This window comes from Panthera onca, chromosome D4, assembly GCF_046562875.1.
Source record: "Panthera onca isolate mPanOnc1 chromosome D4, mPanOnc1 haplotype 2, whole genome shotgun sequence".
NCBI lineage: Eukaryota > Metazoa > Chordata > Mammalia > Carnivora > Felidae > Panthera > Panthera onca.
Genome location: NC_138351.1, coordinates 31282487 through 31299991, shown reverse-complemented (window position 1 = coordinate 31299991; position 17505 = coordinate 31282487). Strand labels below are relative to the sequence as shown.

Sequence of the window (17505 nt, the reverse complement as noted above, 5' to 3'; positions counted from 1 at the left end):
ACTATGTAAATACTGTCTGTACATGAATGGATGATGTCTTCATCCTCATCTCAAACTTACCAGGTGATTGTGTTGAAGATCTTTTGAAAAAAACTTGTGTTCTTTTTTTTTCTTTAAGTTCTAAAAGTTTCTCTGTGTTTCTCAAAATCCTTGACTTAGTTACATTATCTAAATATTATGTGGCGCTTGACATGTAATAAAGATGTGAAATAATTTTGCTGATTGCATGCTGTGTTGTTAATTTCAAGTGCTGTATTATTCTTCCACTTGTAAGTTAGGTAGTGATTTTAGTATTGTTGCATATACCTTGAATGTCTGATTTGGAAGGTAATGGCTTCACTTTTTAAATGTAAGCAAGTGAATTTGACTTCATTGTGGACAAGCTTTAGGAGGGTCTCCCATTGGGCAGAATCTTCAATAACTGTAGGACTGTCCATAGACTTACTCCATGAAATAGATATTTGTTTCAATTACATATTGCACTAAAGATTGTATATTAAGTGATTTAGCAAATTGGAAGAATTACTTTGAACCCAGTACTATCACCTTTCTTTCTAGTGCAAGGATTATGTTAGGTATTCTGTTATTTGAGGTGGGTAGGGAGAGATGGAGATAATTTTCTAACATGGAGAGTGTGCTACTTTTCTTCTCAACCTGTAATCTAATAGCAACCATATACTTCCTTTAGAAGAAAGGCTTGTATCTGTGGTCTGTGAGTCACAGGAACATTGATATACAGTGATAATTTAGTTGTACAGAGCTCTTTATATTGATATTCCTCTATAACAGTGCCATTCTCAAAGTTTATAGCATAAGGTCTTGAAATAGAATAAGTGCACACGTTTCATATAATGCAAGTAAGGATCCATGGAACACTGTTGATGTAAAAGAGAGTTTGCATTGATTTAAATGCAAAGGCCAAAAATAGAATAAATGTTGCTTTTTTTTTTTGCCATACCTGAGTTTAAAATTACTGAAGTTTGGCACTGAGAAATGAAGTTAGTTACTTCTAGTCCCAGGAGCAAATGTTTGTAATTCTTTAAAAAATAGGACTTAGCTAGAAACAGCTCAAGATGGTAAAATATGAATCTTTGCAGTCACAGATGCCAGATAATTTGATATATCTAAAGTATTGTGTCTCCAAGTGTGGCCTATGAATTAGTGTCAATCTGTGAAGTTTTTGTTCCAGTTAAGTATAGCAATTGAGAGCAAGATTTTAGAGACTTTGGTAATAATGTAATAGGATATTTTTATGTGTGTGGAATCGAATATTAGAAGAATTTGGGCTTGTATTTAATATGTTTTTTACCTTCTGTTTTTCTAGTAATTCATTTTTGTTTATAAAAAATGCATTTTTATGAATAAAATACTTTTTTATTTACAGAAATAAAATTGTGTTATTTGGGGTATGTAATAGCACAGTACTGTTGTATTTTATACTTAACTGCATTCTACAAGAGTATCAGCATATGGCAGATATAATAATCTGGTGCTTTATCACATGTTACTATTCTGTTGAACTTCCTAGTTAGAAAGTAGGCCAGTCAGAATTAATAAAGCTTGATAATAATTTTTAAGTTTGATAATATTTTGGAAGAGATTGCATTATAGTCTTTTATTCTTGCCACTTGAAGTGCATAGTATAAATATAGCTGTTAAGAAGAATAGCATTGATTTACAGTTAAAAAACTTTTGGTTCTCCACAGCAATATTTAATTAGATTTAATTCAACCTAGATATAATTCTTCAACCACTGAGTTGACTTGATTTCTTAATGGATATATTGAGTATTTCTCTCTGCATGTCTAAATGAAAAAATAGTATAAAATGTAGTTCGATATTTTCTTGATACCTTAGGATTATGGTTATGAAGAGCATATATTTCTATTTTTTTGGTTATTACCTATAATACTCTTTTGCTTCTTAGTTGATTTTTTTTATGGTGGAGGGGGTCTCTACTTACTATTTTCAGCCCACTAACCTCATGTGTATATGTAGCTACCATCCAGTTCAGTGTACAGAACACTGCCAGCACCCCTGAAGATTCCTTTCAGCCCTTTTCTAGTGAGTAGCCACCCCCTAAGTAACCACTGCTGACTTCTACCACATCAGTTAGTTTTTCTTGACTTTGAACTTCTTATAAATGGAGTCAGAGAGTAGGCATTTCGCAGAACTGGGACTAGCTTTTAAAATACATCATGCCTGTGAGATGTATCTGTGTTGTGGCAGGCATCAGTAGTTCATCTTTTTTTTTACTGCTTTTGTAGCATTCCATTCTATGAATACATCACAACTTATTTGCTTTTTGTCCTTTTGATGGATTCCTGGGTTGTTTGCAGTTTGGGGCTATTATGCATACAAGCCACCGCAAAATCTGTTATTTTTTAAACTAGTATTTGACACTGTTTTGCAGTTTCTCAGCAATACTCCTTCATTGATTCTCATCTGCTTTTCTAAGTTTGTTAAATGATCTTACCCGCCCCAACCTTACATCTAGATTCATAGCTGCTATTCTGCTGTTTTGAAGAAGCTTGATTGCTTGGGTAGAAGGAAGGAAGTGTGGGTGTGTTTAAAGTTGGAGGTGTTAATGAAGTAAACGGGAATGAATAAAGATTCTTGTCATCTATTCAGGTAGTATGATGCATGAGGAAGAACTTTAGCTGAGCCCAGATCAAAGCTTGTCGAATCATCATCGACTAGAGCAGGGCTTGGCCCATAGTAGGTTCTCAGAAAATATTCAATGAGTAAATGCATCAAGTTATCACAAAGACTGAATCAACATGTCTTTAATTTCACTGGGGAAGAATTAGCAGTACGTTAAGAAGATAATAAAAGTGGTAAAAACACTGGGATGCGATTTGAGACTTTACCATATTTCCTCTGATAATTTTGATTTGGTTTAGGCTAAATTACTTAATTTCCTTACCCATAGGTTCTTTATCTAAAAATGTTCTTTATTCCATGAAAGAATTATTTCTACAAATCAACAAATATTTGTGTTGATTATATAGGTCAGTGGTTCTTAAACTTGAACATGCATCACAGTCACCTGGAGGACCTGTTAGAACAAAAATTACCTGGCCCACCCATATAGAACCTCTGACTCAGTGGGTCTGGGGTGGAGCTGGGAATTAGCAGGTGCTGCTGATCGTTTGATCAGTGACCACACTGATAACTGCTATGGGTCGTTTTGTTTTTCTCCTCCCGAATATTACCAATAAACTACTGGTAAAATCATTTTCTAGGTTGCATAGAGACCTGGTCTAGCTTTTGGATGAGCAGCTTTTTAAATTCAGAAGCTTACTGGACAAAAATGGCACATTGTAAGACTTTGTGTGCAATCCTATGAAGGCTAACCTATAACTTAACTCAGTAATTCTAACCAATCCAGACAGTAATGTCTAAAACTAAAATAGTCCTTTTCCTCCTTGTTCATGTTGCTATGAAAGTCTGTATTCTTAAGGTTTATGTAAGTTGACATCTTAAATAATTTTTCAGGTTAAGTAATACTACAATTGAAAACTCAACCAAGACAGGCAATTAATGATGGCTTCACTAGCAGCTGTTTCCACCAGGGGACCAAATAAGGACCATTCAGAGAGTCACAGTTGTTTGGCATGTCTAGAGTGATCACAATTAAATTAATTTTTATCTTGTCTAATTCCAAACATTTTTACTTCGTAATGGCTCACAGTAGCTAGAAGGAGGAAGTAGATGGGATTGGAGTTCAAAACCTTAACTGACATTAAGAGATTTGTGCTAAGATTACAGATAGATGTTGATGAGGTGTTGGGCTGTTGGGCGGAGTTGTCTGTAAACTAATTTAAGCACTTCCCCAAGAGCACTAAAGCTCTACTAAAGGTGGTTGGCCCCTTAGTTCCTGTGGTTTTCTTGGTATTCTAATCTTGTAAGAATCAGAAAGAAGTTACTCAGTTAACTTGTTAAAAATTGTGAAAGCATAATGAGAAGAGCAGACTGCTTTCTTTTTAGCTTGCAACTAGTATTTCAGTTAGCAATAATTGCGCCTCGGATAAACCTCATTGGCTACAATACTGCCACTGTGCAAAGCTTGCACCTAGTATTTCAAATATTACTTTGATTTCCCAATATTGTTTTCCTTCATGGATAGACCTATACCTGCGGCACATACTTACAACATGCACACACATATATGTGTATACAGAATCAAAAAGAAGTCTTACCTGGTAACAGTTTAATATGGTATTTTCCAGTAAAAAAGAAAAAATTCAATGCCTTGCTCTTTTGTGGGGAAGGGTACATATTACTGATTAGAACTTAAGCAGCTTTTGAAGCCCAGCCATCAAGGCCAAAAATGATCTAGGGAGATCATTTGAAATTTAAAAAGTGGTCATTATTGATTCATGCCTATAAAATAATATCTACTGGAATAGGTAGAAACTGCAGTGAAATTTATAACAATGACTTATCCTTGACTTAAAAATCGAAAGGCAAGATTTTTGTTTTTTGAGTCTGATCCTGAGTATGTGGTTTGCTTTTAAATACTAGTCTGCTTTGTCTTGAGGTAAGTGTACTACAGAAAATTAAATTTAACTGAGCTATGTATTTCAATACTTTTGGGATTTCAGAGATGCTGCCTATGGAAGTTGCAATTTCTACATTACACTTCTTGACTGTTTTCATGCAGTAAAGAAGGTAAGTGAATTGTAAGATGTACCCAGTGTTGAGTTGGAAGACTAGGCCTTTTCTGCAAGGATCTTCCAAGATGTGTATGATGTCAGAGATGTCCCATTTCCCACTAACTTTGGAATAATGCCAAACCAGTAAATGATTTTTCTGAATCTGAGTGTTTCTCGAATGAGTTGGGAAAAAAGCCACTTGAACAACAGAGCTAGTTATGTAATTAGGTTCTAAATCCAGACATGTTTTGGGTGCGTTGTGATTTCAAAGAAAAACAAAAAGTAAATAGATTACTGGTTTCCGAGTTGTCTTTGATTTATGTATTTTATGGGTCTGATAGCCACCAATCCTATTTACCACAGACATTTCTGTAATGCAGTAATTGATACAAACACTTCGTTTTGTGTCTTCAAGCATTCAATTTCTAGCTCAGCAGAAGAATTTGTGTAGTCCATTAGTTTGTTACTAGGTTTTATGTAAGACTAAGTAGGTCACCACTGCTTTGTCAAAGTTATTTAAAAATAACTGCTGTGTTTTGTAACCAGTACTGCCTGCCGTCTTTGACTCCCAGGGACACCTTTAATATCACATTCTAAATGAATGGGGTCCCCTGGAGTTACGTGACGCAGGCACACTCCCTCCCTCAGGTATGTGTCTTGAATGTCAGGGCAGCACAAGAAACTAGAATTTAAATCAGTAGCCCATGGATCAAATACACTTTCAACAACATCTCAAGTTTTATGTGACTTACATTCACACAGTCAAAAGGAGCCCTGGTTTGCTTTCTTGTATAATGAAACATGGTGGCTTTCTGAGAAATTTGAAGACTAGTTAGTATACTAATTCAGATATTAATTAGTATATCTTTTTTTTCCTGTATTAGGCAACAAGGTATAGAACTTAATGTTGTTTTGGGTTTGAGTCCAGTGACTGTTAATAAAGGTGATCAAGTTCGTTGCCACAGGCTCTGAGGCAGCTCCATCAGGCCTCACTTTAGGCGGGTAATGTGCAGAGGAGGTGATCAAGAGATGGAGGGTATAAATGACCCCTGGGAACTGCTAATGCAGGCAGGTATACCTCTCCTTATGCTAGGGTTCCCTTCTCTCTACTTCCACTTCCTTTAAAAAGAGAGGTGAAAAACTTAGAGGGCCTTGGAAATGGTCCACTCTAACATTCTATTGTTATTTGTCAGCTTAGTTTTTTTCTTTTTTATCAGATATTATATCCAAAGCCTAATTAATTAGCAGGAACTATAAGTCAAAGACTCCTTTTCTTGCTCTATATTTAATTTTATTCGAGAGTCAACAGCTTCTGATTTTCAAGTTAAACATTTTTAATTTGTAGCTGATTTTGAATATTATTGCATATAAAAAAGGTTTATAAAAGTAATTGTGACTTCATTTTAATGCAGCTTCTAATAGGTTCTCCTTATGAGTAGAAATTGCCTTTAAACTACATTTTATTGTTTCACTCTGTTAAGAGCATATAGTTCAAATAGCATGACATATATTGAGTATTTTGAATTCAAAGAAATATAACTAATCATAGTCTTGGAATTAGAATTTAAATAGCTATATTTTTTTAAATGAGGGTTTTTTGTTTGATACTGTAGCCTTCTCATTTTCCATTCATATTTCAGTGGTTTAAATTTTGAAAGCTGAGTTTATAGAGTCATTCCTTTTGAACCAAGAATACCTTGCTGATCAAGAATTTTTACACACAGAGATGGAAAGTACAGCATAGAGAATATAATCAGTAGTAGAACAATAACATTGTATGGTGACAGATTGGGACTACACTTAGCATGGTGAGCACTGAGTAATGTGTAACATTGTCAACTTCGTTATGTTGGACACCTGAAACTAATAAAACATTGTCAACTACAACAACAACAAAAAATCCTTGGTTGCATGCTGGCTGGCTCAGTGAGCAGGGATAACACCTCTCAGGCCACCAGCTTGTCTTTGTCTCAGAAATTAGATACTCTGTTTATTTTGCTTAGCATGACCTGCCCGCTGCAACTGAGGGAGGCTACAGAATAGAACAGAAATTTTATGGGTTTTCTTTTTATTGAAAGAAGAATTTTTTCCTCAAAATTTTGAATTTTGTTGTATCAGGAACATTCATCTTTTAATCCAAATTCAGAAGAATTTGAAAGTGAAGATATTTATGAAGTGGTGGGATTTGTTTGGGATAAGCTAACCTATGATTTACTTCTTTTTTATTATTTATTTAAGGACCATTGCTTGGTGGTGTTGATCATTAGATCAGCTAACTAACTTATTAAAGTTAGTATGATTACTTTGAAGTCTTCATTAGTTAGCTGTGCATGGATAGGATGATTGATGAAGGAAAATAAAAACAAATCAAATCCCATTAAAATAAATATTATTATAGCTAATTTTCCAGATAATGGAAGCATTTAAAACACATAGCCCACCTTCTTTGAAAACTATTAAGTGGAACAAAATCTAAATATAATAATGCTCTTTTGGGTTACCTCCTGATATCTTTAATTAGGAAATTGGATCGGAAATTGTTCTCTTATTTGCATCTTTATTCTTAAAAGCTTTCCTTTGGATTTTAGGCAATGCAGTATGACTTCCTTAATTTCAACACATTTAACCTTGATGAATATGAACACTATGAAGTAAGTTTTCAAGGATACTGCTTTTAACTCCTTTATTCATGTTTTACTTACAGAGGTAATATTCTTGTTTTTTGAAGAGGTAAACAATTTAGATATGTATAGAGGAAAAAAAAAGGCAAGTCTTTATCCTCTTACCCCCATTCTGTAGTTCCAGTTCTTAGTGGTGATTTGTATATTTGATGCATCTTTCCCAGAGTGCATGAATGTGCTCCTGGGCATTTTTCTTTCATGTTTAATTTTTTTAGTACTGATAATTTTCATAGAGTGATTAAATGAGGAGATTTAAAAACCCTTAGCATAGGATCTGGTGAGGTGAATAAAAGTCCTTATACATCTAATTACCTCTGGAAAATGTTTTTATCATGACCTTTTGTTTGTATGAAGTCAAGACACTTCTGGGTGCAAATTACAGAAAGTAAATACAAATGGCTTAAATAAAAAAGGGGACATTTATTGATTTACATAAATAAAAAGTCTAGGAGCAGGTGTAACTTCAGGTATGACCAGGTGAATGTACTCAGATACTCGCCAGTAAAAGCTAGTTTTGTTACCAGGCCAGCCCTCCCCAGTAGTGATGGCGACCAGCATCTTTGATTGACTCACTGGGCAAACTCATCAGAAGAAACCCACAAGTTCCTCATTGGCCTGCCTTATTAGATCATGTGCCTTGCTCTGAGCTAGACTGTGTTCCTAGTGAGGGTAGTTGTTGGGTGGATCATATCAGTAGTTGGAGGGGTATGCTGGGATCAGCCCTGTCAAACCACACAGACAATAAAAGAGAGAAAGAGAAAGAAGAAAGTCCAGGAAGGCAAAACAATAGATGTCCTCTACATTTGTAAATGTAGTATATTTTAAAGAGTAAGTAATTTGATTCTGCCATTCCACCCTTTAAGTAGTAAGATGCTATCATGCTAAAGGTCTTTTTTGCCAAGAGTACTTGTGGGATCTTGTCTTTTTATCCTACTGTAGTTATCTGGAGCAGGCATTCTCACCAATAATGGAGTGATTCCAACAGACAGCACTTTTATGCAACAGTGTCTGGAATCCTCAGATAACTGTCCTTTCACAATTTCTAGAGTATTATTTTTTTTTAATGTTTTAAAAAAATTTATTCAGAGAGAGAGAGAGTGGGCGAGGGGCAGAGAGAGAGGAGAGAGAGAATCCCAAGCAGGTTCCACACTGTCAGCGCAGAGTCTGACGTGGGCTCGATCTCAAGAACCTTGAGATCATGACCTGAGCCAAAATTCAAGAGCTGGACACCCAACTGACTGAGTCAGCGAGGTGCCCCTAGAGCACCTATTATTTTAAACTTTCAGGTATAACTGAACTGTTCTAATAGTTACGGTTAGTCTTTACTGTGATGTACCAAAGATCTAAAACATACCATGATTGATTCATTCGGGCCAACCATATCTTTACTTCTCTGTAATACCAGTATGTTTCTGAAGTACAGTATATATTTAATGCACATCCTAAACTGATAAATATAACTTATTTATTAATACCATTATTTTTGTGCTTGTCCTCATAAAATTAAACATTTAAAATAAAATATGCTTTCTCTTTCTAGGCAAATAAAACTACTAAGAACACCAGTTGGTGTTCCTTCAGTGGAGCAGTGATGCCTTTATGTGTTACTGAGGAGTAGTATAGGTGCTAATTAGCTTCCCTCTCACTAATGCAGAAATTGCAGTGTTGGGGTAGTAGCAAGGTTGCCCCCATATGCTGTTTACTTTCAGTGAAACTGCACTGAAACTCAAGGAACTGTTTAAGTAGCTACAAGCCATGGATAGTTTTGTTTCTCTACAGATATTTAGAAATTTTGGAGTAGTGTCTTTCATTGATTCCCCGATGCCCATTTTTTCCTATTACATTACTTTTCTGAATTCAAGATGCATCTTATAATATGTGATGTCTGCAATTCTGTAAAATCTAATCACATGTTTCTCATAATAAAATCTCTAGATTTCTGATTCCATTTCAAAGTTGGAATACCTGGACATGTTTTCATTCTTGCTTAGGCCTTTTAGTATGGAACAAGGGTTCGTTAATTCCCCTCACTGATAATTAAGTCAAATAAATTGGATTTGGGTTACCTGACTGGCAACTCCAGTTGTAGATAATCAGGCAACTCCCAGTTTATTGCTTACTTGTTCTTAGGTGCGCATAAGTATACCCCAATTGCTTGTTTTTGTTGCTAGTTCTCTCCTCCACTATCAAGTCTTCTACTTCCTGCTTCAGTTTTTGTGTATCCATTTCTATTATTGTTATAGTTGAGCTGTATTTATCCTACAATAATTATTATGGTAACTCAGTTGAAAGGACTTAGTAACAGGAAGTAAGGTGTTTTAAATATCAGTTTATGTTCACGCTTTTTTCTAAAGCTGTACTGTGAAATTAGTGTACTTGTAATTTTGTGGTGGGTTTAGTGCAAATTCTTCATTGACCCTTTTACTAAATAGGTAACAAAATGATGGAAGTATGTGTCTCTAGAAATAAAGTGTAAATATCAAGAAATCAGAAGTCCACACACACACACACACACACACACACACACACACACCCCCTTTGTTCAAGGAGTCAAGATTGCTCATGTTGGAAGCCAGTTAGTCATTCAGGGAAATAGGAAAGTTTCTAAGATCCCTCATAATAAAAAGTTTGCTTTCTTATTAATTAGCAGCAATTATATGAGAATTTACCTGGATAAAATAATTGAAATACTTAGGTATATTTTGAATAGCAGCAGTTAGCTCTGTTTTCCAAAGGCTGACTATCCAAGCAAAGGAACACTGTTTTTAAAAACATGATTAGAAAAATAAATAAATAAAAAAATAAAAATAAAAACATGATTAGGATCAGAAGAAGTTAACTACTCCCAGGGAGTACTCATAGCAGGCTAAATTTTAGTTTCCTATCTCATGGTCATTTATAAACTGATTCTGTGCTAAAATAAATGGATTTGAAGTCCTTCAGACACTCAGTATTGGGAAGGAGTGTGGATGGGAGATCAAGTCTAAAAATGAATTGTACTGGTCTTTCCTTTGCAGAAAGCAGAAAATGGAGATTTAAATTGGATAATACCAGACCGATTTATTGCCTTCTGTGGACCTCATTCAAGAACCAGACTTGAAAGTGGTATGCAAAAATAATGGGACCTAGTATCGTTTTGTTATTAAAAGTATCTATCCTGTATTTTCTTTTGAAAGAGGCCAAAGGTCTGTCTTAATTATTTAAATATACTTGGTCATTTTTATTCTGCCAGGCTTTTAACTTTTTGAATTAATGCTTTTATAGTTATAATCAAATTGGTATTCCACCCCCAGGTCAGATACTCTTTCCACCCAATTACAGGTGAAATTGTTAAGCATTGTTTTCTTTCTGCATTTGACAATATCTGGTGAATTTTTTTATGTAGGTTACCACCAACATTCTCCTGAGGCTTATATTCCATATTTTAAGAATCACAACGTTACTACTATTATTCGTCTGAATAAAAGGATGTATGATGCCAAACGCTTTACGAATGCTGGTTTCGATCACTATGACCTTTTCTTTGCGGATGGCAGCACCCCTACTGATGCCATCGTCAAAGAATTTTTGGATATTTGTGAAAATGCGGAGGGTGCCATTGCAGTACATTGTAAAGGTATGTTTCTAGGATTGGTTAAAGATGCTGGACACATATGTATGTACGTTTAGAAACACACCATGCCCCTTTAGGTTATATGCCAGGATACATGAAGCTGCCTTTGTTGTTGTTGTTTGTAAGTTGCTGTTTTCTTAAAACCACTTTATTGAGGTATGATTGACATTAAAAAGCTGTGTGTATATCGAATGCCTTTAAAACCCTAATTTTGGGGTGCCTGGGTGGCTCAGTTGGTTAAGCATCCAACTCTTGGTTTCAGCTCAGCTCATGATCTCCTGGTTATGGGAATGAGCCCCATGTCAGGCTCTGCACTGAGTGCGGAGCCTTCTTAGTGTTCTCCCTTTCCCTCTCCCTCTGCCCCTCCCCTGCTCTTTCGCTTTCGCTTTCTTTCTCTTCCTCTCTTTCACACTCTCAAAAAAGACATCCTAATTTCATATGAAAAGTGTCATAAATTAACTTGTATTCATTGGTAACCCTGCAAAGGCTTATCTATCACATTGAAATGCATTCATTTATTCCTCGAATATTTACTCAGTGCTCTCTGTTTGATATGTTCTAGAATATGTCAATGAACAGAGCAGACTCTAAGAGCTTGTCTTTGTGGTGCTTATATTCTAACAAGTTTCTGTGTTTTTAGCAGTTAAAGCAGTGCTTTAGCACTTAGTAAGTATTTATTGAATGAATGACTGTGTAATAATATACTGTATGATGTACTAGGATTTCAGTACTTTCCATTTCAGTAATGGAAAGAACAGAGAGAAGATTAGTAAGGAAATAGAGGATTTGAACAACACAGTAAAACCGACTTAGAAATAACAGACACACCCAGAACACTGACCCCCAAAAAGGGAGCACACATTTGTCTTAAGGATACCCACGACATGGTAGTAATGGTCGCACAGCAATGAGTTGGTTAATGCCACTGAAATGGACACTTAACAATGGTGACCATGATCTCCAGACACCAGCCCTAAAGAAACGTAGATCTCTGAATTATCTGACAAGGAATTTAAAACAGCTGACTTTAAAAATTAGGGGCTTCTGGCTGGCTCACCCAGAGTGTGCAACTCTTGATCTCAGGGTTGTGAGTTCAAGCCCCACCTTGGGTGTGAAGCCTACTTTAAGTAAACTGTGAAAAAAATGCTCAGTGAGCTAAAAGGAAACATAAGGAAGGTAGTGAAACCAGGAAAATGATGCATGAACAAAAATGGTAAATTTTATGTCAGGTATATTTTACCACAATTTAAAAAAATAAATAATTATGGGGCGCCTGGGTGGCTCAGTCGGTTGAGCTTCCGACTTCGGCTCAGGTCACGATCTCACTATCTGTGAGTTCGAGCCCCGCGTCGGGCTCTGTGCTGACAGCTCAGAGCCTGGAGCCTGCTTCGGATTCTGTGTCTCCCTCTCTCTCTAACCCTCTCCCGCTCATGCTCTGTCTCTGTCTCAAAAATAAAATAAACCATTAAAAAAAAATTTTTTTTTAATAAAAAAATAAATAATTAAAACAAAATCCAACATTGGTTATTTCATTTTTTTTTAAATTACAATAAGCAATTGAGGTTATGCTCAGCTGAGCTCCTCATTCAGGGTGGTTTTGCCCCCCAGAGAACATTTGGCAATGTCTGAAGACATTTTTTTGTTTTGTTTTGTTTTGTTTTCACAACTTGGTGGGAAGATGCTACTGGCATCTGGTGGCTATAGGCCAGTGATGCTCTTAAACAGCCTACAGTGCACAGGAGAGCCCCCATACCAGCCCCCAAATTCAGTAGTGCTAAGGTTGAGAAACCCGGAAGTTGACTGGGGACCAGTTAAAAACCTGAAGAGGATTTGATAGGATTGGATCTTTGTTTCGGGAAGAAAACTGATGATACTATAAAGCGTGGATTATCATATGCAAAGTGAGATTATCTAGGGAGTGTATTAATTTGCTTGGGGTACCACGTCAGAATCCCACAGACTGTGTAGTTTAAACAGAAGTTATTTTTTCACAGTTGAGAAGCTAGAAATTCAAGATCAGGGTGTTGGCAAAGGTTGGATTCTGATGAGGCCTCTTCCTGGGTTTCAGACAGCTGCCTTCTTTTTCCTATGTGTACACTCACTCCTGGTGTCTCTTCCTCTTCTTTAAAAAAATTTTTTTAAATGTTTATTTAATTTTAAGAGAGAGAGACAAAGCGTGAGCAAGGTGAGGCGGGGTGGTGGGGGGCAGAGAGAGAGGGAGACACAGAATCTGAAGCAGGCTCCAGGCTCTGAGCTGTCAGCACAGAGCCTTACATGGGGCTCAACCAACGAACCATGAAATCATGACCTGAGCCAAAGTTGGATGCTTAACTGAGTCACCCAGGTGCCCCGTGTCTCTTCCTCTTCTAAGGACACCAGTCCTACTGGATTAGGGGCCTTCCCCACATGACCTTGTATAACCTTAATTGACTCCATAAAAGTCCTTTCCCCAGAGATAGTCACATTGGGAAATATGACTTTAATATGGATTTTGAGGGGCACAGGGAGTGGGGGACCCAATTCAGTCCATAACATTGTGTTTGCTGGGTCCCCAGCGTTCATGTTTTCGCATGTAAAATCCCAGCAGCCTCCAAAGACTTAACTCATTCCAACATCAGTTCCAGATCCAAAGTCTCATCTAAACGTCCTCTAAGTCATGTAATGGGTGACACTCCAGGTACAATTCATCCTGAGGCAGAATTCCTCCCGGTCTGTGAACTTGTGGAACCTGGCAAGTTAAGTGCATCTAAAATGCAGTAGTGGGACGTGCATAGGGTAGATGTTCCCATTCCAAATGACAGAAATCAGAAAAAAGAAAGGGCTTGACAGGTCCCAAGCAAGTCCAAAACCTGGCAAGGCAAATGCTGTTAGATGTTAAGGCTCAGAAATAATGCTCTGGCTCCATTCTCTGTCTGCAGACCCACTGGGGTAGCAGCCCTGTCCCTGAGCTCGGGCAGAAACAGCCTGGCCACTGACCACAGAGGTGACCCCCACCCTCTGAAACTCAGGAGTAGACAGCCTTGCCCCTGGGCTTAATGGTGGCAGTGACAGCCCTGTTGGCCCCTTGGGGGTATGTTTCTCTTTTCTTGAAGAGAAACATGAGATATGTTTTTAGTGAGATGTTTCTGTTAGTCCTGTTTAGAACCCCAGGAATTTGAAAGCCTTTATTTCATCCTGTACGTATCCCCTTTGTTTCATCCTGGCAGTGTGTCTGCTGGTATAATCAATCCCATCACTATTTTTGGCTTCTGCTGAAATGGCTGATTAAATCCATAGGTAATCACTTTATGGAATAGATCGTTGACTATACCCTTGGTGTTCTCTCTAAACACACCTTCTCACTCTGCAATATGGATAGGCCTAGAATTTTCTAAATGTTTAGTTTCTGTTTTGCCTAACAATTCCTTCTTCAGTTGATTTGTCTTCTCTCATATTTTACTATAATCAGTGAGGAGAAACCAGGCTGTACTTTCAATACTTGGCTTATAAATCTCTTTTGCTAAATATCCAGGGTTGTCACTCACAACTTCTACCTTCCATAAAGCAATAAAACAATTTAGCCAGGTTTTTTTTTCTTTTTCTTTTTCTTTCTCTTTCTCTTTCTTTCTCTTTTTCTTCTCTTTTCTCTCCTTCTTTCCTTCTTTCTTTCTTCCTTTTTTTTTTTGCCATTTTCTAACAAGGATTGCCTTTCTTCTGGTTTCCAATAACATGTTCCTCATTCCCATCTGAGTCAGAGCCAGAGCCAGAGTCACTGTTAATGCCCATATTCCTACCAACAGTTCCTTCAAGGCAATCTAGGGTTTTGCTAACATTGTGCTTTAAAACTTCCAGAGCTTTTACAATTACAACTCCAAAGCCACTTACACATTTTTATATATTGTCACTGTAACACACCACTTCACAGTACCAGAATCTGTATAAGCAAGGGCTTTCTAGAGAAACAGAAGCAATGGCATGTGTATATATAGAGATTAATTGTAAAGAATTGGCTTGGGTGAATTGAAGGCTAGCAAGTACAAAATCTGCCATATGAGGTGACAGACTGGTCACTTGGGAGAGCTTATGGTGCAGCTGAGGTCTGAAAGCATACTGCTAGGGAATTCTCTCTAGCTTGAGGAAGATGGCCTTTGTTCTCTTCAGACCATCAACTGATTGGGTGAGGCCCACCCACATTATGGCGGGTAATCTACTTACTCATAGTCCAGCAATCTAAATGGCAGTGTCATCCAAATACACCTGCCAGACTGACCTACAAAATTAACCACCACAGCAGGTAATGATAGTAGTCTGGATGGGAGTAAAGAAAGGATAGCAGGAATAGAGTTAAAAAAGAAATCTATATGAGGGTGCCTGGGTGGTTTAGTTGGTTAAGCATCCAACTTCGGCTCGGGTCATGAGCTCATGGTTTGTGAGTTCAAGCCCTGCATCGGGCTCTGTGCTGACCACTCAGAGCCTGGAGCCTGCTTCGGATTCTGTGTTTCTCTCTCTCTCTCTCTCTCTCTCTCTCTCTCTCTCTCTGCTCCTCTCCTACTTGTGCACTCTGTCTCTCTCTCTCTCAAAAACAAACATTTAAAAAAAATTTTTTTAAAAATCCATGTGAAAATAGGAATAGAAATAGCATAGAAAAAAACTGTTAGGGGAGAAAGTGTAAGATTCTAAGCCCATGTGTTTGGAAAGATGATGCTACCATGAACAGAAAACTCGGAGTAGAAAGCAGTACTAACAGTCTCGCTTAGAAAGTGATTTTCAGTGTTGACTATGTAGAATCATCTGGGGGGATTTTAGGAATCTCCATGTCCAGGCTGTCTCACATACCAATTAAATCAGAATTCTCCAGTATTTTTTAACACTCTTCAGGTGATTGCCATGTGCATCCAAACTTGAGAACCACTGTTGAGCGGGGAAGCAGAAACCTTTTAAGAAAAATTCTACCTCCCCTACAAAATTCTGGAGTACATGAGACCAGGTCCGTTTGGTTTGTTTCTGTTTCTAGCTGGCCTTGGACGAACGGGCACTCTAATAGCCTGCTACATCATGAAGCATTACAGGATGACAGCAGCCGAGACCATTGCTTGGGTCAGGATCTGCAGACCTGGCTCAGTGATTGGGCCTCAGCAACAGTTTTTGGTGATGTAAGTAGACAGAGAGCTTTTGTAATTCCTGAGGGAACACATGGGCCTGGCAAATGATAGGAAGTAGAGTTTTTCTTAGTCACTAACAACAGATAGTCTAGTAGGAGAAAGTTGTTTGCATGTGTCCTTCTGGAAAGCTGTGTTTTGATGTTATTTAAATGTTCTAGGAAACAGGCAAGCCTCTGGTTGGAAGGTGACTATTTTCGTCAAAAGTTAAGGGGTCAGGAGAATGGAAAACACAGAGCAGCTGTCTCAAAACTCCTCTTGGCTGTTGATGACATTTCAATCAATGGGGTCGAGAATCAAGACAAGCAAGAACCTGAACTGGTAATCGAACCATCCCTATCATGCTGTTGTCATTGTTTTCAGTGCTGGTGAGGACCATATAGGGCATGGGGGAAATTGTAGATAAAAATAATAAAGCACGTTTTTGAGGGATTATCGTCACACATTTTTTTAATACTTACAGCTCCCTCTAGGAAACTTTTACTCAAAATAATTAAAATAAGGTCATATGGCCATAAAATGGAAGGTTTTTTTTATTTTTTGTCTTTTTTTTTTATTTACTCACTAGGCACTGGTGGTAAAAAGAGGTATGTGAAGGAAGCCCTTTAGATGGACCTAATGACACTTCCCCGTGCACCTGCACCCCCAACCCAGCGTTTTTTCCATTTCATGACTGTTGATTTAGGGAACTAGTTGTTCTCAAATGGAAAAGTTTATAAAGAACCAAGCAAGAGTTTAGGGGTAGTGGTACTATATTAAGTGGTGGTGAGTGGATTGTGAAATTTTACAAAGAATGTTTTCATTATTGGAAACCCATCATGCCTCTTCACTGTCAGTATGTTTTATAACAAGAGTGCTGTTGGGTTCTGTGTCTGTGAATGTCAACTTTTGGTTGTCTTGAAATGTGACCCGTGTTTATTTTGAAAGCAGCAAAACACTGCAGAGTTCAGCAGTTCATTTGTATGTGTCTGTATGGGTAAACATAGCTGCTATGCTTTTTTGCCTTAATAAGTGCAACTGAAGTCACTAGCTTAGTGTGTCTTTACTTATACAGTACAGTGATGATGACGAAATCCATGGAGTGACACAAGGTGATAGACTTCGTGCCCTGAAAAGCAGAAGACAGTCAAAAACAAACGCTATTCCCCTCACGTGAGTCTGGTTTCCTTTGTGTGGTTGATGTATTTAATATGTACATGAGCACTTTATCTTGTATATTTTTCTCAATAGTTGCATGCCCATTATGCTACTTTGAAATGCTTATTTACGTTATTTAAAATCCAGGGATGTTGCCCAAGAAGCTCTTGGCCATACTTTATCTCCATCTTCTATTGTAATCTCACTAGCCTGTATAGAAAGGAAAGTGTTTTCCCTATGGATAGTCACCACGTGACATCCTCAGGAGAGTGGCAGCA

General features: G+C 37.4%; 1 protein-coding gene and 1 non-coding gene across 13 annotated transcripts in view; one reads left to right on the top strand and one right to left on the bottom strand.

Annotated features, from left to right (window-relative positions):
* Positions 1–17505, top strand: part of CDC14B (cell division cycle 14B) — a 113377-nt gene that overhangs the window by 69905 nt on the left and 25967 nt on the right. For all 12 annotated transcript variants that reach the window (XM_078436882.2, XM_078436881.2, XM_060609849.3 and 9 more), the window contains 7 exons: positions 4608–4674; positions 7247–7309; positions 10357–10444; positions 10725–10955; positions 15946–16084; positions 16252–16411; positions 17145–17242. In XM_078436882.2, coding sequence (XP_078293008.1) covers positions 4608–4674; positions 7247–7309; positions 10357–10444; positions 10725–10955; positions 15946–16084; positions 16252–16411; positions 17145–17242 — 846 coding nt within the window. The remainder of the gene's footprint in view (positions 1–4607; positions 4675–7246; positions 7310–10356; positions 10445–10724; positions 10956–15945; positions 16085–16251; positions 16412–17144; positions 17243–17505) is intronic.
* On the bottom strand, positions 3925–4070 carry LOC132663986 (U4 spliceosomal RNA). The gene has a single exon (XR_009603362.1). It is a non-coding gene; the product is annotated as a U4 spliceosomal RNA (small nuclear RNA).